General features: G+C 33.4%; 1 protein-coding gene across 6 annotated transcripts in view; it reads left to right on the top strand.

Moving 5' to 3' along the window:
• Nucleotides 1-24,501, top strand: part of PPFIA2 (PTPRF interacting protein alpha 2) — a gene marked incomplete at both ends in the record, with an annotated part of 485,975 nt that overhangs the window by 93,511 nt on the left and 367,963 nt on the right. For 5 of the 6 annotated variants that reach the window (XM_080705637.1, XM_080705631.1, XM_080705636.1 and 2 more), the window contains one exon: nt 5,542-5,595. The exons of the other annotated variant lie outside the window; for it this stretch is intronic. In XM_080705637.1, the coding sequence (XP_080561763.1) occupies nt 5,542-5,595 (54 nt within the window). The remainder of the gene's footprint in view (nt 1-5,541; nt 5,596-24,501) is intronic. 6 annotated transcript variants of the gene reach the window in all.

A 24,501-nucleotide genomic window follows, 5' to 3' on the forward strand; every position in this document is an offset into this window, starting at 1 on the left:
ATTTGGTGACAATTATAATGTTTTAGAAATTTTCATATGTGAAGTAATCTTTAAGCAGGTAAAATCTGAGAAATTGATACTAACTTTAAATATCACTATCACTTTTGCAGATGACCTAGGTCTTGAGGCATAGGCAATGTTAGATTCAATTGATAATTCATTTTTTTTCATTTTTGTTGTATTTTATACCTAAACTATTTTTTCCTAAGCTGTTTTTGTGGCATAAGGAATTAAACCCAGGGAGTCTACCTCTGAGCTATACCTCTAGCCTTTTTTATCTTTTATTTTGAAATAAAATCTCACTAGGTAACCTCATACTGTCCTCAAACCTGAGATTTTTCTATATCAGTCTCCCAAGTACTGATGTGTGCCATTACATCTGGCTAAAAACTAAATTATTCTTATCATTATATTTTTGTACCCAAACTGGCTGGTTCTACTTTTAAGTAAAAACAAAAAAATCCATCAATAGCCCTGAGAAGGACCTTAAATCCCAACATTTTTCCCCCAACTCTATAAAGCAAAAAGGATTTACAACATCTGAACCTAATGACTTACTTACACTGAAAACCACATAATTGATCCCTATAGAGCCATCATTCAAAGTGCATGAGGAAAATATGTTAACTCTTACAACAGAAGGTAGTGGGGATGAGCAGTTGGAGCACAAATGCCATCAATGCAGTTCATATTTAGTTTATTCTTTTTTAATGCACTTCAAGAATATTTTATCCTTTTATTGGTGTGCTGTAATTATAGATCATAGTGAGGTTTAAAGTCATACAAACAAGAGCAGCTGATTTCTTATTTTTTGTGATTGACTAATCTCACTTAGCATAATCAGATGTTCTCCCTAATATGCAGAAGCTAGGGAGGAAATGTGTCAGAGGAGGAACTCTAGATGAAGAAGGAGATACTATACATGAGCAAATAAGGTGATCTGAGGGGGATGGGAGGGGCGAGGACTGAAATGCCCTAAGGTACATGATGTACATTCACAAACATATCAAAGTAAGTCACTAAGCCAAACATGAGAAGGAAGGAGGGGGGAGGAAATGGGATGGAAATTGGGGAAGGGCTAATTGGGTGATGTGTGCATGTATGCCTCTACCATCTTTTACTCCATTAAGATGTATGACTACAATGCACCATTAAAATTTTTTTTTTAAATCATTCAAACAAACATGAGGTCCTGGTGTTTTTTCCTTCAGGTCTCATTCTGCTCCGTACCGCTCCCTGCACATAATACTGAGATTGGTAGTGATGCCTTCATACAGGGACATGGCATAATTTGAACTATTTCTTTCATCAGTTTTTCTCTTTTCCCCTCCACACCTTTCTCCCCCTATCCCCTTCCACTCTTCTACTGGCCAGTTGCCCAATTATCTCAAGTAACATTTGTTTTCTATTTTCTCTGTAGCTTTCAGATATAAGAGAAAATATTTGATCCTTATATTTCTGAGACTTGCTAATCTCATTTAGCATAATATTCTCTAGTACTATCCATTTTCCTGCAAATGAAATAATTTTGTTCTTTATGACCCAGTAATTTTTTTCTGTCTATATATGATTTGTTTGCTATCCATTCATCTGTTGACAGACACCTAGGTTGGTTCCATATTTGTCTATCGTGAATTGTGCTGCTATACATGTGGAAATGCAAATATCACTATAGCATTTTGATTTTAATCTTTTGGAAAGATAACCTAGGAATGGTATAGCTGGGTCACATAGTGGTTCCATTCTTAGTCTTTTGAGGACTCTGCATACTGATCTCCCTTGGGGTGCTAATTTGGAACCCCACTAACAGTGCATCAGAGTTTCTATTTCTCCACATCTTCACCAGAATTTAGTATTGTTTGTATTCTTGATGATTGTCATTCTGAGGGTAAAAGGAATCTCAGTGTAATTTTGATTTACATTTCCCTGATTGCTAATGGTGTTAACATTTTTATGTATATGTTGACCATTTGTATTTCATCTTTTGAGACGTTTCTCTTCAGTTCATTTTCTCAGTTTAGTTTTTTTTTTTTGGGGGGGGGGTTCTGGGGATGGAACCCAGGGGCATACACCCTGCTACACCCCGAGCTACACCCCCTGCCCTATTTTTTTATTCTTTATTTTGAAACAGGGTCTCACTGAGTTGCAGAGGGCCTCACTAAGTAGCTGAGGCTGTCCACAAACCGCTATCCTCCAGTCTCAGCCTCCCAAATGCTGGGATTACAAGCGTGCAACTGATTTTTTTTCTTAGTGTTGTTTTTAATGATCTTTGTATATTTTAGACATGACTTCTCTATCAGAGGGGTAACTGGCAGATTTTTTTCCATTTTGTAGGCTTAATCATGAGACTCTGTTTATTTTGCTGCATAGAAGTTTATAATTTAATGACATCTATTTATTGTTTCTTTTTTAATTTTCTGATATTTTAGGATCTCATTGAGGAAATCTCCACCAGTACCAGATAAAAAAATTTCTTACAAAAACCATTAAATTTTATATATGCCAACTAAAAATCCACTGAAAACAAAATTTAGAAAATAATTGCATTCATAATAACCTCAAAAATACTCAGAAATATATATCCAAGGAGGTAGAAAACCTCTATGGTGAAAATTATAGAAGACCAAAGAAATAAATTGAAGAAGAATATTTTACTAGCTATTAATTGTAAATGTTGACTTTTTTAAGGTATACCATATAGATAAATGCACTATGTATGTGACCCAGGAAAAATTAAAATTTGTTTTTAATTCTTTAACCAAACAAAAAATTATTCAAGTAACTAAAATTATTTCTAGGAAATCAGTGTTTCTACTATTTGATATCCCCTTTAGTTGATATGTATAGAAAAACACATCTCAATAAAATAGAACACACTTGTCAACATTATCACTTTTATAGTTTCAAAATCCAATAAGCATCAAAAAGATTGACTTCTTTTAGTTATAATTTAAGAGACATATGAAAATATATATCTTCAGAGTTCCTCAAAGTATTTGTTTATTTTTCTTATTAAAATTGTTACAGAAATGCATTCATGCACATTTATTTTCATTATTCACACCTGAAAAAATATTTTTGCATAAAATGATAATCCATGTTTAGCATTGGCTTTTATCCAAGTAGGACACTCATTTCAGCATATATTCAAAATAGAACATAAGCTCAAAAATTTTTTATAATTGAATGAATAAAGAGATGTGTATACATCTCGCTCTTTAAAGCCACAAATTCACAATTTGCATTAGACTCATTGTTTAAAAAAACCAAACATTATTATATTTCTCACTCTTGTTTTATATTCTTTGTGTGCTATATTTTTTCTCAAGACCATATATTTATTAAAAGCCTAAAATTTTTAAAAATCTGAAAATGAGTACCAATGTATGGAAACCAAGCAATCTTTATGAAAGGACTTTTGAAAATAATGACAAACTAAAAATATACTTAGCATTTTTCTGGGCATGTTGACATACACTTTTAATCCCAGTACTTAGGAGGCTGAGACAGGAGGATCAAGGCTGGCCCCAGCAATTTAGTAAGACCATATTTCAAAGTAAAAATATATAAAAGGCAGGGGGCTGTAACTCAGAGGTAGATTGTCCCTGGGTTCAATCCCTAGTTTACTTTACATCATTTTCCTTTAAAATGTCTTGGTAATAATCTTTTATATGAATAATTTTTTTTACCATCATAACAGGGGTATTACAAAAATATACAATGGAAAAATCTGTGTGCTTTCTTTTTTGGCAATCTCATATTTTAGCCATTTTTTTAACCTAATTTCAGTTCATGCTATACAACAAAAAACAATTTTCAAAATATATTTCATGTTTGAAATTAATAGAGATTTCAATAGGAATATGCATAATGTTAGAATAATTTCAACAGGATATTCAATGAGGGCCTTTGCAAAAAGACCTAAAATGCAAATATGTTAATTAGCATATTTTGGCTTTAAAGAACCAGGAAGGTATCTAAAACTGAGTTGACAGCAAAGAGAAAATATAATTTTAAACATTACGTCAGTTGTCAGAATCAAGGACTTTGACTTTATTGTATTCTATATTGCCCTTATTATGTGGTAGACTCCTACAACATTTGTAACAATTTTTATAAGAATCTTTTACAGCTAGGACAGGGCGAGATATATCTATATTTCTATATCTATACACATACATACACACACACACACACACACTACTGAGAAGACATTAATTTTCTTGGAAAGTATTCCTTGTGTTTGCTTATGACCCTTAATAGAATATGTATGAAAAAGGTCAGCAAGTTTCTTCTCAACGAAGCTTCTTCAGATGGAAATATCTATAACACTGTCCTGTCCTTCTCTCTGCCTTTAATGTATCTGTCGCACAGTGTCTCAACCCTATAATGTATTAAGGACTTTTCATTCTTTAAGTACCAGGGTAAAATGGTGCAATTCAGTCCCAAGATAATTCGTAACAGGTTCTCTTAATGATGGCTGGGCATTGACTGTTTCTCTAATCATAGGCATTTAATTTCCTCTTACTTCTATTTTTATTCAGTTGTCTTACATTTTTACTCTTTTTTACTCCATCTTTATTTCACTAAATCCTTTATCTTTCCAACAAGATGTAAAAGATAGAAAGTCAGGGCCACAAGAAAGACCATTTTAGCAAAAAGCATAACTCTTCAATGTAGCCTCAAACTTCTACCAATTGTCTTTGAATAGACGAGTGGTGTGCATGTGTACACGTGCATGTGTGCATGAGTGTGTGTGCATGCTTGCGTATGTTCATTATTGAATATAAGAGATGGTTTAAAAGTTAAATCAAATGCAAACATTAAAAACTTGGAAGATTTTTCTTTAAAATCTGGAATTCTAGTTTTGTTTTCTGAAAAAGATTTATGATTGACATCCCTGATACCAAAGCTCTAGAAGTAAAAAGGCTAAATTGTGGCTATCTCATTAAACAGGACGAAACCTGTAAATTTTTATCTCAGTTTCACTCATTTCTCTATTTATAGTAACCTTGATAACTGTAATATCATTACTCTGGAGTGACTTTCTGTGATTACAGATTTACAATTAGAAATTGATCTTGAGAGGGAGAGGGGGAGAGAGAGAGAGAGGGAGGGAGAAAGAGAGAAGAGGGATAAAGAGAAAGCGCGCGCGAGCGCTAAGATTTATAGTTTTGAAAACATTGTAAATTCCAGGTAAAGTGTCTTTCTACTCTTCTGTCCTTACTTAAGTTTTGTAAAGATGAAACATCTGTTTTTCTGCCTAGAGCCATTTTCTTTGCATATTTTCAGAATAATTAATCTATTTATACTTTGTTCCTATTTACAGACTATAGAGGGTTAGAGAAAATATCTAGATCTTTAGACAGAGGCTATTTGTGTAGTATTAAAGTACACCAGATTATAAAGAAATAAAAGAAAAAATGTAGCTTAACTACTCTAACTTTGCAGCTAAAGACAATATTTATCACATCGTGGGACTGGGGGGTGCTACATGCTATTCAGTAGATATTTTACAATCAACACCTCTCCCCTTTTCAGGATATCGAATCCCTAACAGGAGGGCTGGCTGGTTCTAAGGGGGCTGATCCACCGGTAAGTTAGATTCTTCATTAAATTTAATTGTTGAATTATGTACATAGACAGTTGCTTCCATACTGAGTGACATATATTGGTACTGCAATGACTAACACAAAAGTATTAAAATGCTTTGAGGTGTGGCCTGGTGTTTTAAAAATTGTAATTGTTAATAAAATTTTTCTCCATTTATTGATACTAAAAACAGAAATAAGAGGTTCATGAGACTATGTTAATAATTTGTACTCTACTAATGGGGTACACTAACTTCACAGTTTACCATTACAAAATATGATTGAAGGATTTGGTTTGCACTATGCTTTCTAGTTACTGAAAAAAAAATCTATGCTACAAATATTGTTAATTCTTAATATAACTGTTTTTCTACTTAATTCATAAATCTAGAAAAATATACTGTTCTCAAGGTTTTAAGGATTACTTTTAAGTAATAAGAGAAGCTTGATGTTCTAATATTAGAACATCTTGGTCCGTTCTGTAATGTCTGGTTTCAGAAAACATTGGTTTCAGAAAACATCGATCAAGATGACATCCCTGTGTTTCAGGTTTGAAATACAAATATGAATTCAAGGTGTTTGGCTAAAGAAATAAGAAAAACTCAATTTATTTTGGCAAATAGTCAATGCGTAAATTCTTATCACCATTTGCTTTTCACTTAGCATGGTAAGATGAATACAAAACACCCAGAACTCTGTGTTATCAGTGTTTAGCTGTACATTTCTATGAAGTGCATAATTCCATTGAGGCACTGGTGAGATATTAAAAAGATAACTATTAATTGTAGCTCTTCCTTTCCTGTCTCAGTCTCACATGTCCCATAACACTGATTAATTTTCATCAAGTTGCTCCTAAAGAAAGCTAAGCAATGTATTATGTTCTCTTTTTGATTTTTATCATCTGAATTTATATAGGAAAAAGATGTATAGGCTTTAGATAGCTACTTATATTTATTCACGGAAACTATTTATTGCAGCAAAAAGCAAGATGGAATGTATGTCAACCCACAAAGCATACTGGCAGAATTTATGGCCAGTCCTATACTTACAGGTGACTGCTTATGTGATGTAATTTCACCCTGCTGCCGCACATAGCATTCTACTTACATTTGAAGAGTAAATCCATCTCCTTCAAAATATTTCCCTTACCTATTCACTGAATCCTGAAAGAATTCTATAGTTAGAGATTAGTTCCTGTTTGAGAGGATTTGTTCCTTTTATGACATGAAACTAAACACCTCTCTTCTGTAGGTGGTGACAAAAATCTTATTCATTATTTGTGTGGTAAAATAAACAAGTTTATCATATAATATAAGAAAGCATATTTACACACATGGAAGATCGAGTGGGCATGTTTTTTAGTTGTTAAAAGAAATCATTTACAGGAGTAGTAGGTCACAGAAAGAAAAGACGGCATTAAGGGTATGCAATGTTCATGCAGTATACACCAATCTGGATTAGGTCTCTATTTTTTTAGATTTGGTTTCCAATTTCGACTTTCTATATGTGTGTGTGTGTGTGTGTGTGTGTGTGTGTGTGTGTGTGTGTGTGTGTGTATCTATATCTATCTATGTTTGTAGATGTAAAAAGGATTCTAAGGAGCATGCGTTTGTTTTTTTTGTATTCAGAAACTGAAAATTAATTGCTATAACAAATAGGACTTGCATATTTTTAAATCACATGGTTACTCTAGAAAACAAACTTTCCTACTGCTGAAAAAATACTACCTGATAAATATTATTTTAAAGCTAACTTTTAAAATTATATTATATATATATTTTTTTTCTTCATATGCTTCCCATCATGAAAATTGGTTCACAGATAAGCTTCCAGTGTAAAAACATAGCATATATTCACATACAAAGATAAAGGAAAGTAACTAGATAATTAAATCTAAGTAACGTATAACAATTAAATCAAATAATGCTTTTTTAAATACAGTGACCATTCATCTTCATAGGTTGTACATTTGTGTATTCAAACAAATACAAATCAAAATATTTGAAACATAAATTGCATCCATACTTAAAATGTACAGGCTTTTTATTATCATTATTTCCTTAATAATACATTATAGCAAATATTTAATAAGGCTCATATTGTATTATTATTAAAGTAATCTAGAGATAATTTAAAACATATGAGAAGTTGTATGTAGGTTACAAGCAGATAATATGCTATTTTATGTAAGGAACTTGAGCATTATTTATGGGGAATCCTGGAACCAATCTCTCATGGATACTGAAAGATGACTGGTACCACATTGCCATAGTTTAAAAAAACTCCAATTTTAAAAATATAAAAATGTGAAAAACTTTAGAACTATGAGGAATCAGCATGTGTCAGGTGATCAAGTTGCCAGCCAACTCCTGGGAAGGCCAGAATAGAGAATATGCATCTTCCCCTCAAATGGCCAAGAGAATTCTGAAAATTGAAGGACCGGGGTACAGTTAATTAATACTACTAGGCATGTATAGTGCAGAAACCTGGTATCTGGTGAGCTCTGGATGAATAAGTTAGTGTTGAACCAGAAGCATGAGATATCACTCCCCAGGGTTGAGCCCCCACGCTGGTGGTACAGAGGTGTTGGACAGCCCCTCGCTGGAGCCTGAGTTCCTTCTAGACTATGAGCTCTGAAGGACTGAGAAGATGAGTTTGTCCACAAAAGTTAAGTTTAGTAATGACATCGATTTAAGCAGACTAATGTACACAGCAAAGGATGCTTCTCTTTATTATTTTGTTTAAGAAACTATTAGGATTATTTACTAACTGGCTATTTCATAACATTACTGGTATTTTATAAGGATCAAAGTGTACAAAATCTAATAAAGATTAATGTAGGCTAAACCTTAGACCATATGAAACACATTCCAGAACATATTTCATTGTAACATACATTGGTCAAATGTAGAAATCATTCTATTTCAAAGAGTGTTACTGGGAATCGAGTCCATCTCATTGCCTCACCAAGAAATTACACAAGAATGACATTAGGGATATTCAGTTTCTTTCTTTTTTTGTCTGTCTGTTTGTTTATTTTCTTTGTTTTCATCCTGGAGTAAAAAGATCTATGAATTTCCTGTCTACTGAATTTAGTACTTTTAGTTGTTCTAAGTTTCTTTTTTCCCCAAATGTTAATGGTTTTCTTTCTCTCTAGAACAGGATGAATAAGTAAATCCTTACCTAATTCATCCTTGGATTTGGTATGCACACTGTCCTGAACATTCTTTAGTGCTATTAATTTTTTTCCCTACTGAGGAGCCAAAATTGCACATTCTGTATTTTTGCACTGTCTGTTCTCATTATTAGCATTTTGATGGTTTTTGGCATTTCACATAAATGAGCATAAACAAATTTTTTAACTTTAATTTCCTGATGGTACTGGTTAGATAGGCATATATATACCTGACTTAAAATTTTTAAATCCTCCAAACTGATTTTAGTTTGTTTATTCATAATGCTAATGTTCTAATTTTAAAAGACAATAAATAAAATATTGAGAATCTGAATTGTGATTTAATATAATTTCTTTCAACCTAAATCTTATACATTCCATATAATTTCTTTTTCTTCATATTTTTAATTCCCATATTAGATTGTATTTAATGATATACAATATAAGGGATTTGGTTAGTTTTGGAAGATACATAGTTCCTTACTTTAAAATTTTACAATATATTTGGATAGACACTGGTAAAAAATGAATTGGTGTTAGAGTGTTATGTAAGCACGGAGCAAGATGAAAGTCAATAATAAGATCACGAAATCTAATTTGTAGAAATATAAAGGAGCTGGAGAAATCAGGAAGCAAATAGAAGGAAATAATGCCTAACCTGCCAATTTTATGATGAGTTGAAGTTTGTCCAGTAAAGAGGTGGGCCATAGTAGTTTAATTAGGGAAAAATGTACTTACATATGTCCCAAACAAAAAGAGATAACATATGAGAAGGTATGAAATAAGCTGGGGTTGGGAGATAGTGGTGAGATAAAAGTCTAGAAGTTTAAGTAGAGGCAATAACATGAAAAATATCATGAATGAAATTTGTATTCTACACTAAAGTTCATAAGGAATCATTGGGTTTTTAAGTAGTATGTCCACTTAATCCAATTCTTCCTTTAAAAACATTTCTTTGGCTCTGTTTAGAAAATAAAATCGAGTAAAGTATAAAGTAAAAAAACGGATGAAAAGATTCTTGTGATCATTCAAAGGATGATAATGAAATTATAAGAATGACTTATTGTCTGTTAAATCAGATGCAGAAAAACAAAGCCTTTTTATTCCCTCTCATATATGTATGTTCAAAAAAGCTGATAAGAATGTATAGTAGTTATTATTAGACACTGGGAGTGGTGGGAGATGGTAATATAATAGGAGGTTGGGTAACAGATACCCAAACAGTTGAAAGTAAAATGTTGTAGTTTTCTATGGTATAATGGGAAGGGGACATGTAGTTAACTATAGCTGTTGATCTAGGTGAGAATAACTTTAGTGGGCTCATTTGAGCAAAATCAAGTTTGAAAGGGCCTAAAATATTAAAAGGAAGATAGGTTTTTGAATTGAGTGGCTATAGAATGTGTTGTGTCGGCACTTAGTTGCCGTATGTAAGCATTTTACGACCAAAATACATCCAGTTGCTCTAAGATCCAGGATGTTGTTATTTACATGGGAGATGAATTCTACTGGGGCTGAAGCTCATTGGAATTGATGACATTAGGGAACTGAGCAGTCAGAGTATTGGATGTGTCATTGATGTGGGACATGTAGACTTTTCTATGTTCACTCCCTTGATGATCCTAACCTGTTTCATAGTTTAAGTATTACTTAGACAATATAACTGAAAAACTTACACATCTAGACTAGATCACATTCCTGAATTTCATGCTCGTGTTTCCAGTGAAATGTTTGACATGTCTACTCAGACGCTAATTGGGATTTAAAACATAAGTTAAAATCTAAACTTCTTGTGTACCACTTCCCACAAATCTCCTTCTGAAGTTTTCCTTATATCAGTTAATAACTACGTCATGCCTACTCTTTCCAAAAGCTAAAGCCATCATCACAATATGGTGTACATCTTTACAATTTAGTTCTTCCCTCCTCTCTAAAACACTCCTAAATCTCACCTGTCCCTTCTCAGTAAACCACGCAGGATGGGTTTCTTTAAGTCAGATCATGTCACATTTAGGTTGAAATCTTCCTTGGATTTCCATATAAGATTCTCTGAGTACATGGAGCCATTTTGGGGAGCTTTCATGACTTTTATCCTTTACAATGATTCTAGGAACTCATCTCCTATCTTTCCCTTCATGGCCCATTCCAAGTTGGCGACACTAGCGATTTGATAATCTAAACACCACTAAAGAACATCACACTCACTATTATTCCATCTTTTTGCTCAATAATCTTTTTCCCTTGGCTTTATGTTATTTGTTTCCTTTCTCTAAAATATCAACTCTTTTTGTTAGTGATTTTGCCTCTTTTTTCACTATTGTATTTCAAATGTACCGATACTTGATAGGGAGGGTCCTTAATAAGCATTTATTGAACAAATAAAATGAGAACAAGTGCTATTAACCACATGGTTGTATAATATTTGGGTACTTAAAATATTAATTCAGGAATTTCTATTTATGGATAAAGAAATTGTGGCTAATAAAATTACCGGGGTTAATTTTAGATGCTGATCGTGCTAGAAAGAATAAAAATATAAAAGAAGAAAATGTAAAACCAGCATTTATATAATTTTAGGGTGAAGGTAGAAATGGCCATTTAAATTCATTTTGGTTAAAGATGATGAACTCTTTTAATGAAGTGTTGCACTACATAGCAAAGACTATTTACCATAAAATATAGGTTTCAAAAGACATGACTAAAAACTGTGGAAAGGATACAGTGAAGAGTAAGTTAGAGAAAAACACAGAACACTGTAGGATAAACATTACAAAGATGCCTGGTGATTTACAGAGGTTAACATTTTGTATTTTCTCCAAAGATGAGAAATGGAAACTTCTACAACAATTCTGAACTAAATAGTACCAAATGTACCCACAGAGGCAGCTCAGAATATAATTAAAACTTTAGAAATAAAACATTGTATACGACTTGTATTTTATGCAGATCTTTTTGAATTATCTTTTAATCCATGGGAAATTTCATACAAGGAAACATTTTGGAGAACGGGCTCTAGATTGTCTGCCTCGATTTGATTTTTGATTCTATCTTTTGCCAGATGAAATTCATTCACCTTGAATGTACTGTGTTTCTTTTTTGTACCTCAGTTTTCCGAACCAAAGAGGATAGAAACAGAATCTCTTTTACAAGGTAGTTGTATTTAAAGAGTTAACACACTGTAGAGTATGCTAAACAGGATCAGGCACATGCAAGAGCTCTGCAAATGTTCACCTTTGAGATTTGAAGAGCTATTTAAACATCTGCATTTTCAGTACAATCTCACTGCTCAGAGGGAACATTAGAATGTGGCTTCCTCTAATCAAAATTTTAAATTATGTTGAATATAAAAGTAAAATATAAATATATTAAAAGAAAAAGGAATTAAAGGCTAACACCTAAGAGTTATGTATAGGATAACTGCCCAATATGGGAATAACTGGAATTATCCTAGAATGTTGTTTAATTGATGGTTAATGTTACAGGAAACATTTGAGAAATGATCTTTCCTGTTTCCTGAAATTATTGGAAAATCTCAGAGTAGTGAAACCACTCTGTTAGAACCTTCCTTTAATTTGCTGTTGATTTTTGATGAATCTATTGTAAATACATTTTTAAAAATTTGAAGGAAAATCAATATATAAGTGGAATAGAATATATTCAAATGAAACTCTAGAACAAAAATAAACACTTAATTTTTGTTAATAATAATAATAAACAAAGTTTATTAAAGTATATGTTTAATAACCTGCTTGTATAATTTAAAGTCTGCAATTAATTTTTGAATTAAACTCTCTTTGCTCCCAATAATAAATTCCCCAGTTTTGTCCAAAATGGCAATATCATTTTCAACCAAAGAAATAACAAATTTTGGATCTTGTTATTTTTTTCATCTTTTTAATACTTTTTTTTAATTTCTATTTATTTTTACCCTATGCACATTCGTTTACATATTCCGGTATGTATTCAAATATAACATGTATAAATACATATCAAACATGTAACATATATATAAATATATCATCTCTATTTATGTATGCCTTTCTAGAGAAAATAGAACAGATTTTTTAGTCTCTTGAGTTCTTGACTAAACAGAGGCTGGTCTCTAATTAGACTGTTCTTATCTAACACAAAAAAAGTGGAGCTATTTTTAGTTTTTTATCAAAGATGCTTAGAATTTAAGATTTATCAGAAAAAATGATATAGATGAATATAGCTTTATATTTATACTCATAAATACAAAAATTATGAAACAAAATGTTTATTGAGGAAATGATTTTGTACTGTCTACTGTGTACTTTAGATTATTTTAGTTCCTTTAGAAAATATCAAAGTGCTATAGACTCTTAGAGGTGTAATTTGTTAGCAAATGTTCTCTCTGTCTCTTTCTTTTATTGTGATAATAGAGATTAAACTTCTATCTCTGAGCTATAACCCCAACCCTTTTTATATTTTATTCTGAAACAGGGTCTCATTAAATTACTGAGACTGGCTTCAAACCTGCAATCCTATTGTTTCATTCTCCCAAATACTGGAATTATAGGCATGTATTACCACAGTAGATATAATATTTTCTTTTCAAAATATAATAAGTATAAATGATAGTATATAGATAAATGATTAGTTTTGTTGTATAAAAATAATCATCATATATTGGTTATAAACTTTTTTTCAGAGGTAAATATTGAACCAAGTCTTGAAGAGCTAATTTATATTAAATCAAAATCTTTCTTCCATATGGAAGTAAATCAAGGGTCTCTCCTTGGTTTCCAATAGTATTTCAATTTTTTAGAGTCGAGTAGATCATAAAGTTAGTGGCTACAACTTGTTTATAGTACATCAGTTTAGATTTAATTGAAAAAGTTTTTAGACTATAAAATTAAAATTGGTTTTTAGTTATCTTTTTCAAAATCATTTATAGGTGACTTTTTTTTAGGGATCCTTCTCTGTGTCTGTGAGCCTAACAGCTAAGTGCTTCTTCACTCTCAATGACATTAGGCTTCTGGCAGATTCCTAAGAGGAATTCTGATTGTGCCCAGCTGGTCTTTTGAGGAGAGTCTGATGGACAGTGTCAGAGGTACAGTTAGGGCCCGCTATGATTGCAGGCAATCAGACCCCCATCAGATAGAATGCACATGGACCTGCCATCTAGAGGAGAATAAACAACAAAAAGCAACATTATTCTTCAGACCTGTTCCTTTTATAAGGTTCTGCATAAAATAAAACATGCTCTCATCAACATGGGCATGCACTTGTGTGTTATACTCTGCTTAATAATTGCACATGACTACATGTGATGCACATGGGTAAGATACACCTTCTATTATAGCACACCTGCTATTATACAGGAGGCAAGCCTATCTGTTACTATTTATATGTTACACATACAACTGCTATTGTCTAGGGACCTTCAGTACCAATGACTATAGAGAATGCATGTGCATCCACAGCTGTGCTGGGGCCATAACATTATTGCCAACATGTAATCCCCCTGGTTCTCCACACCCTACCCCTTATAGGAAGATGGTATGCAACTTGACCCAGAGAGTATTACATTAGGCCCAAAGGCCAAAAAAGACAATTGGGACATATTTAAAGCTTCTACAACATGATGGGCTGGCTAAGGCTTCCAGCTATAGCTTCACATCTATAGTACCATTCCCTGGAACAAACAAAGCTAACATAGTTTTGGGGGCAACCATCCAGCAAATATGACTTGTCACAGACTAGTTCACCTACTTTATACAAAAAGGTGCTATGCCTATAAACTTTACATATTCCCACATTAACCAGACTCACCCATTTTCCATGGTATTAGGATCTCAGTGCAACAAGTCCTCAATTATACAGCATCATTCATCCCATTCTGGGATGCTGTTGTTCCAAGTTTGCAAGATAGTCCAGTTGTCTGCTGAAGTGGAGTAATTCACCACAGGAGGCCCTTGGCTGTCTCTACTGGTGGCTTAGTGCAGACCAAGCAATGGGCGGCATTATGCAGTTTTGCAAAGGTGTGTGCCCTGCCATTTTTCTGAATGGTAAAACAGGGCAGAAAGTGCAGGGCATTCCTACTATTTCCTTCAGAGCCTTCCAAATTTTCTATCACCTTCAAAGTGTGGGGGGCATTTTTGATGTTACCTTGGGTGTCTTCTGAGTTCCCTACTACCTTTAAAGTACTGTTAGCTTGAGAGTCTTCTGAAAACCCTTCCTCATATGGGATGGGGTATCTCTCACTTTTGTGTGTTCCAAGGGTACTGTCGCTCAGAAGTATACTGGTCCCAGTAGAGTATATAGCTGCTCAGCCAAAGGGATACTAGAAAACTATGCTCAGTGCTCTAAATATGTGCCCCCACTTTGTTAGAGTGTGTGTTTGGGCTATCCCTCTCATAGGAATCTGAATCCAGGACCTCAGCCAACCTTCAACTAAATATGCACCCTACTTTGTCAGAGTGGGCATTTAGGCTATCCCTGTCTGAGAGGTTCAAGTTTAGGACTTCAGCTAACTTTCAGTAGGGTAGATGGTCTGTACCACCACTAATCTAGTACCTGTACTGAGCTCACAAGCTAAGAGGGCAGCCTATATGGCTTCCCCTTTTAATAGCTGTGACTAAAATCTAATTGGGCTATTCTTAGCTTCTTGTTTCTGCCATAAGCCCCAAAGACCCAGATACATCTGTAATTGTTGGACTGTTCCCAGCCTATTGCTGCTTAGGGTATTACTTTGGATACTCTACCAAACAACTCTCAAGAATTTGGCAAAACACCCTGTTCCCTGAAACTTGTCTTCATTAACAGGCCACCCTCAGTTTTTGCAGAGCAACTCAAAGGCTACATTGCAGCAGCTTCTAACTCAGTAAGAGAATCAGAGGTTATCATAGTATTATCAATACAATGGCACAACTGCATAGCCTCAGGCTTTCACCAAAAAGCCAAATCCTGCGCCACCCAACTATGACACACCTCAGGGTTCTGCCGAGGCTACAATGTAATGGAACTATCCCAGTTCATGTGACAAGTGATTTATCAGTTCTGAAATGTTGGGTCCTGCTATATACAAGGGCAGTGTCACTTTTTTTTTAGCTCTCAATAATTCACTGTCATGTGCCAGAAACTATTATATATTTGCCCTAGCTATACTTGAATGGACTATATGTCTGGCAAATTACACTTGCCTCTTTTAGATTTAATATTGTTTGTCCAATTTCCTCATGCCTCCCTGGTAATTGCAGTGCTATACATTCACAATTCTCATGGAGTAACAGGTTTTTTTTTTTGTTTTTTTTTTGTATGCACTTGTAGCTGAAATTCTTCAATTGTTATCTTCACAGTATATCCCTCTAACATATCTACCCGTAGACTATTATACTGAGCTATGGGGAATACATACAATTCATGTTGCTTAGAAAGCAAACATCTAACTCCCCAAATCATGGGGGCATGTTGAACTGTTACCCTGTGTATGGGATAAGGGGAAGTAAATAATCAGTTCCAAATGTGGCTTCAGGTCAACTGGTTCCCCACCAACTGAATGCCATGGCTGAGTCACTAGTTTATAAACTCTGGAACATGTGGCTCCAGCACTTTTAAGACCTTTTGGACTTCTTCAGGCTGGAGATATACCTAGTCTCTTTCCAGATGGTGATGTGCATCATCCCATTCTGGCTGGGGACATACAAAATCCCAGTCTTCTGGTGGGGTCTGTACTGCCAGTTACTGCTACTATTGGGAACAACAGGGAGGCCAGAAGCTATATATCCTCTCCCTTGGGATTTTCCTCCCAGGATTGCTCCTCCAGGGGGTTACCGGGGCACACACTGAATCCTTTTGACTATACCAATTGTCAGTGTCCAGCTCTGGTTTCAGGCAGTGAGATCCTCTGCAGGAAAAATATACAGGAAGTCACCATCTAGAACAGCAAACAGCCACTTTCTTCTGCAGACCTGTCTCTTATATAGGGTTCTGCACAAAATGGTACATGCCCCTGTCAGCAGGGGCATGCACAAGCATGTTATGCTTTGTTTTCTCTTTGCACATACATGTTATATTCTGCTTAATCATTGCACATAGCTATCTGTAACACACACCCACTATTGTATGAGAGGTGTGTACACCCTCAGCTCTGTGGGATGTGCATGCATTGATGACTGCGAGGGGTCATGCCAACACAAATAGCCTGTACTCCACCTGGGTCCCCACAGAGAGTCTCCAGGATAGGCTGAGGATAAAAGGCAAGTGCATACTTAGAGCTGCTGCTGCTTTACCAAGAACCCTAATACACTGGTTATCTCCTTTGGCAAGAGTAGAGAAGAACTTTTCTGAGATAATTTCCTTTTTCTTGCCATTACTAGCCAATAAGATTGTAATAAGTGGGAAATTGTAGATATCCTGTCTTGGAAGACTTCCTTTTTCCCTCCCTGGATCTCCAGAGGCTGGGAGGCAACATTAGCTCTACCTTGGGGACCTCTATCTTTATGTTAAGAAATGCTCATATGGAAGGAAAATTTTCTATTCTGTAAGATTTTTTTTTCCAAATGCATACAGCTGGGAAAACATGAATCAGCAAAATGTAAATGCTTGAAATTGCATACATATTCTTTTTTAAAAAAAGAACATTAATTATAACCACTTACAGGCACTTTAAAAAGAAATCTGATTGTATATTCATAATAAATTGAAACTGAGGTTCTGTAGAATTCTTACTTACAATTAAAAATCTATGTCAATTCAAAAATACCACATAAAAGGAATATATCCTAAAGATTTTATGATAAGCTATTAAGTTATTTTTCAAAGAGGTATTTGAAGTATTGAAGTGTATTTAGAAAATTGGAAGAGTATAAGAATTAAAGTATTAAAAATGCAATGTTTGGTTCATAGAGTTCACCAAGGTTCTCTGAAAGTCATTAAATCATCTATATAAATTATTGAAACACTCTTATAATTTATTATAGAAAAATTATATTTTGATTAGAGAATGGAGAGGTTTTATAAAAAAATTTCATTTATCTTTTCTGTTTTCTTTTCTTTTATCCCATAATACTATGAGTAATTCAAGTGAATGACTATTTTTCTTGATTGTGACAACACAATCAGCAAGAATAATCCTGATACTCCTATTCTGATATGATAGGTTTTATTTAATTTAAATAACCATTCTCCAAAAGGTCATTAACTTAAATAGAAGTTTATATTCCAGCCAAAATCATTTCTAACATTTAGGTAAAAGCATGTAAGCCATTACATTAAAGATAAGTAGAAAATTTGCAGTTCAAGATAAAGTTTGTAGAATGATTTTTTTAAAATTTATTATTTCAAAAAAGATCTATGAAACTTGAAAATAAAGAAAGGTAGAAACTAAAATGATAGATATATGTAAAGTTTTAATGGAGAAAAGCCTGTTTGTTAATATCAGAAATCATAGCACTTCAGGAACAATTAAGAAACATAAAAAAGTTTCAACATTAAATAGTATATTAGGAAAGTAGAACAATTTTTAATTTTTGTGCATTTAGCAACAATCATCTAAATTTAGAAAATAAAAGTTAACTGAAGTAAAACAACAGAAAAGCCTAAATCATAGTAGAATAACGTATTTCCCTAAGTAGATGAGTGAACAAAATAATAAATCTGTAAAGATAATGGTTATTTGAACAATGTAAGTAAGCTTGACTACAGTAATATATAACCTTGTATTCATTTCCCCTGTTTTACTATGAGCTCTATAGGAAGTCATTAAAGAATTGAAATAATGCAAATTATGTTTTATATTGGCTGAAAATTAGTCCTAAAAATAAAATTTCAAAAAATCTTTAACTAGAAAGCACTAACATTTTTGGAAAAATATGATAACTAATTTAATTAAGTGTCAGAGAATAATTTAAAATAAAAATGAAACATTTTTAATTAAATAATATTAAAAATTACATCTTGATATATGGAAGGTAGCTAAAACCTACCAATTAGAAATTTATAGCATTAAACTCTATAAATTATGAAACTAAAAAATAAATATCAATGATATAATTATTCATCTATAAACCTAAAGGAATAAAGAACAAATGAAATCTGAAGTACATAAAACAAAAGAATGAAGCTAATAGCATAAATAATTATAAATAATTTATGTAGAAGATAAAGCCAAACATTGAATTAAAAAATATTAGCATTTCTAACTGGTGGATTCATCAAATAAAATCAGTGAAAAGGTACACACACACACACACACACACAGACACACACACAAACTAGGGGTTTGGGGGTGAGTTTAGGATTGGGATCTGATCAAGGTCCTGGGTTGGATCACCAGCGGGGGGGGGGGGGTGTGACAGCAAATTTGAGCCAAAGTAAGCCTCTTCAGCTCTACAGACAATGAGAGAAGAGCTATTTTGAACACAGTTTATACTGATAAATTTTGAACTGTAGACTATAAATTAAAAATTCCTAGAAAAAAGCAAATTAAAACAAGAAATACAATTCAAATAACACCTTACATTAAAGAAATAGAATCATCAATTAAAAACCTTTTCAAAAGAAAACTCCTGGACCAGATGGTTTGACCAATGAATTCTATCATTTTTTAAGGAAGGAATTAAACCAAATATTAAAAGCTCTTAAAGATTAATACCATAAACACTACCCAGGCTGTGTTTTGAGGTGTATTAGTGTGCTATTGCTGTGTAACAAATTACTATGACTTCGGCCGGGCGTGGTGGCACACGCTTGTAATCCCCGCGCTTGGGAGGCAGAGACAGGAGGATCGCACAGGATCAAAGCCAGCCGTGCCTGCTGGCTTAGGAGACCCTGTTTCCAAATAAAAATGTAAAAATAGGTCTGGGAGTGTAGCCCGGAGGTAGAAGGGCTTCAGGAACCCCAGTACCACCAATAAATAAATAAATAAATAAAATTAAAGAAACAAATTTCTATGACTTCAATGTCTTAGAGAAATATGCATATTATTAATTTCTGTGGGTGAGAATTCTGGGGACAACTTAGCTGGGTTTCTTGTACAGATTTAATTACAACCAAGGTATGTACAGGTTTGGCAGCTTTCCATTCTAAAGCTTGGAATTCTCTTCTGAGCTCACATGGTTGCTATTATTCTCTCTCTGTATGTTTATATATTTTTAGTAGCTACTTTATATAAGAAGTAACTGTTACTATTGCCATATTTTATTTATTTATAAGTCACAGGCCCTGATCACAGTCAAAAGGAATGTATAGGAAGAACATGGACCTCTTGATGGCACAAAGTCAGAATCTAAACAAAGGCTGATATAAATTTTGAGAAGAATATTAAAAGCCAGTTTCTATGATGACATAAGTATAACAGTTAATAAAGATATGATATTATTACCTAGTTGAGTTTGTTCTAGAAAAGCAACATCTATATACTCATGACATAAATAGAAAAACACACTAGGATGGAAATTTAAAGATTAATTCTGTATTCTTTTTGTTTTGCTACTCTGTAAAGCTTCAATTCTATAGAAAAACCAAAATGCTTGTGTCATTATTGATAATTGGTAAGGGGTTGTGCTAGTGTACTTTAAATATATTAATAAGCATTGCCTTCAACTTGTTACTTGTAATCATATTTTCCATTTGATATTAGAATTAATATTTATAATTCTGAAATAATTTTCAGTATAAAATAGCCTTTACTCGATATTGATATCACAGGACATACCTAAATATGTTGCTAAGTAGGACAGTCAATATTCTGAATCATATAGCAAGACTGTTTTCCTCCCTTCCTTCATCCTTCTCTTCCTTTATAACATGTAAAAATGTTTTATTTTTGAAACAAGCTGTTTTGGAGTCCTAACCTACTCTTTCAATTGAATTATATGGCATATTTATTTGCTTATCTAAAATAGAGACTGCTGGCTTCCAAAAAAAACTTACAAGGAATTAAATGTTCTAATCCTTTAGAAGTTTTAGACACTCCAAGACATTAACTTAAGCCCACATATTGTATTGCTATTTAAACTGTTTTAAATATTTATTTGAATATGAAAAATTTCCATTTTCAAGATATCATAGTAAGCCGGGCATGGTGGTGCATGCTTGAAATCCCCACGCTTGGGAGGCAGATATAGGAGGATCACGCTGGTTTGGATCCAGCCTCGCTGGCTTAAGAGACCCTGTTTCCACATAAAAAAGTTAAAAAAAAAATAGGTCTGGGAGTGTAGCCCGTGGGAGTGTATCCCAGAGATAGAAGGGCTTCCAGGAACCCCAGTACCACAAAAAAAAAAAAAGATATCATAGTAAGATTGATGTAGATACTGCAAAGGAAATTTCACTTTATATTAATGTTGGAGATAGTCCAAGATTTCAAGTGTATTTCCAAAATACAACTAAAAAATGCAAGTTTTTCTAAAATATATGAACATTTATTCATATATCAATCTAAGTCTTATTAATCAATTATTAATATATCTATCTCTAACTTTCTTATTCCAATCAGGTTTGAGTTTTGCAGGAATGGTTCAGAAAGCTGATTTACTTTTTCTTTCTTAGGATTCTATCATTTTTGGTATGCAAACTGTTTTGGAATACAAAAAAAATTTTTTTAAATACAGTTTTGTGATTCTGTCAGAGGACTCCATAATCCTTATACTAAGATTAATAGACCTTTTACAAAATCTTAGAGAATAAGAAATATTCTCATGTGTCTTTATTCTATATTTTCAGTATTTTTATATATTATCACCAATTCTTTTTAACATTTACTGATGTTTATATTAATTTCATTTTTTTCTCTTTAGTGCTCTTTATTCTTCTGGAGTTGTGTTATTTTTTTCTATACCTTGAACACTCCAATTATTCCTTTCTCTTTTTTGATGTGTATGCCAACATAAAGTTAAATTATAAAATGTGCTCTTTTACTTAAGTGATCAGAGTGTGTGAAATTACACATATTACCATATTTATATGTTTACTCATATGTATTATACTATATACAAAATATGCCACTGGAATTATACATGTTTGTCTGGTATTGTGAAGGAAATAGCAAGAAGCCATAATTAAAAAATGGAAGGCTGATGCAAGTAAGGACTCTCTTAGAAAGTGACATTTTTATAAACTTTTTATTCATGCACTTTAGTCTCACATCAGAATTTTAGCTCCTAGTGATACTGACATACCTGCACACAGCCCTGGTGGTTTTTCAGCTTTCCTATTCACCCCCATCCTCTTACAGGATATTGAGGTTGGCATTGGCATTCTCAAATATGTACAGAAGTGATTCCTTCACTGATCTCCCCTCTTTCTTGTCCCTTCTCCTAGACCATCTCCCTGATTCCACTGAAGTTTTTTTCTCCATTATCTGAAGTCCCTCTGGTATCCTGATTACTCCCTAGCTTCTGCATATAAAAGAAAATATATGGCTCTTCACTCTCTGTGATTGCTAATCTCACTTAAGATGATGTTCTTAAGGCCCTTCCATTTTTCTGCAAATGGCATAATTTTTTTTCTTCTTCATGGCTGAGTAAAATTCCATTGTGTACGTATCCCATAATTTTGTAATCCATTCAACCATTGATGAACACCTAGGTTGGTTCCATAATTTGGCTGTTGTGAACTGTGCTTCTATAAACATGGGTATAAATATGTTATGATAATTTTCTAATTTAAGTACCTTTGAGAAGATACCCAGGAGTGGTATAGCTGGATCAGATGGTGGATTATTTTCTAATTTTCTGAGTAATCTCCACACTGATCTTTGTAACAGCAAGAACACAATGTAGAAGAGTTCCTATTTCCTCAGTCCTCACCAGCATTTACTGTTGTTTTACTTTTTGATGATTGTCATTCTGATTGGATTTAGATGGAATCTTATGTAATTTTGATTTGCATTTACTGGATTGCTAATGATGTTGAACATTTTTAATGTATTTGTTGACCATTTGTATTTCTTCTTTTGTGAAGTGTTTACTTACTTAATTATTAATTTTTGCAGTACCGGGGATGAAATGCAGGGGCATTCTACCTCTGAGCTACACCCTCAGCCCCTATTTTTTTATTCTTTATTGTGAAACAGGATCTCAATGAGTTGCAGAGGACCTCACTAAGTAGCTGAGGCTGTCTGTAAACCTCTATCCTTCTATTTCAGCCTCCCAAAAGCTGGGATTACAAGTGTGCACCATTACACCCGGCTGGTAGTTTATTCATTTTTTGATTAGGTCCTTTTTATTTTTAGTGTTGAGTATTTTCTTTACTTTGTATATTCTAGATACCCACTATCACTACTCCTCTGAAATATAGTACTGAAGACTCTTGTCAGAGTAAAAAGGCAAGAAAAGGATATCAAGAAATTCAAATACAAAAAGAACTGAAATTATCTCTATTTGCATAAGTTATGATCCTATATTTAGAAGATCCAAAAGAGCTCAACCAAAAGACTTCTAGAGCTGATTAACAAATTCAACAAAGTAGCAGGATACAAAATCAATCTAAAAAAATCAGTAGCTTTTCTATGTGCCAGCCATGAATCCACTGAGAAAGAAATCTAGAAAACAATTACATTCACAATAACCTCAAAAACAATAAAATGCCTAGGAATAAATATAACCAAGGAAATAAAAAGCCTCTATATTGAAAATTATAAACTACTAAAGAAAGAGATTGAAGATCTTAGCAGAACATCTCCCTTGCTCTTGGATAGACAGAATAAATATTATCAAAATGGCCATTATACCAAAAGTGATCTACAGAATCAATGCAATCAAAATATCATTGTCACTCTTCACAGACCTGGAAAACTCAGTCACAAATTTTATATAGAGAAGCAAAGGACCCAGTATAGCCAAAGCAATTCTCAGCAATAAAAACCATGCAAGAGGCATCACAATTTCTGACTTCAAATTATATTACAGAACTATAGTAATAAAACAACATAGAATCTGCACAAAATAACAGACACATAGACCAATGAGACAAAATAGAAGATACAGAAACAAATCCACACACTTATAGGCAATTGATTTTCATAAAAAATGCCAAACGCATACATTAGAGAAAATAAAGCCTTTTTAAAAAAGGTATTAGGAAAACATTATCTACTTGTAGAAAAATGGAATTAAATCCTTACTTTTCATCCTCCAACTTGAAATGGATCAAAGACCCAGAAATTAGACCAGAGATTTTGAAGTTACTTGATGAGGAGATTGGTACAGCACTTCAACATATAGGCACAGATAGAATATTCCTTACTAAGGACCCCCAAAGCTCAGAAAATGTAACATAAATTAATAAATGAGATGGAATTAAACTAAAAATAACTTCTGCTCTCTAAAGGAAACCATCAGTAGTTTAAAGGGAGTGCCTACAGAATGGGAGAGATTTTCCAGCTATTCCTTTGATAGAGGGAGTGACTTTTGAAAGATGAACCAACTGAGGACTGAATGAAGAATGATCATGTCACATAAATAATATGAAGCATACAGTAAGTTAAAAAATGCCCCCTCAGCCGGGCGTGGTGGCGTACACTTGTAATCCCTGCATTTGGGAGGCTGAGACAGGAGGATCACGCAGGTTCGAAGCCAGCCTCAGCTACTTAGTGAGGCTCTCAGCAACTTAGTGAAACCCTGTTTCCAAATAAAATATAAAATAGGTCTGGGAGTATAGCCCGGAGGTAGAAAAACCTCTGGGTTTCACCACCAATACTACACACACACACACACAAAATGACCCCTCATATTCACCTCAACTCAGAACCTCAGAATGTAACATTATTTGCTA

Source organism: Muscardinus avellanarius, assembly GCF_963383645.1.
Source record: "Muscardinus avellanarius genome assembly, chromosome: 11".
NCBI classification, from domain to species: Eukaryota; Metazoa; Chordata; class Mammalia; order Rodentia; family Gliridae; genus Muscardinus; species Muscardinus avellanarius.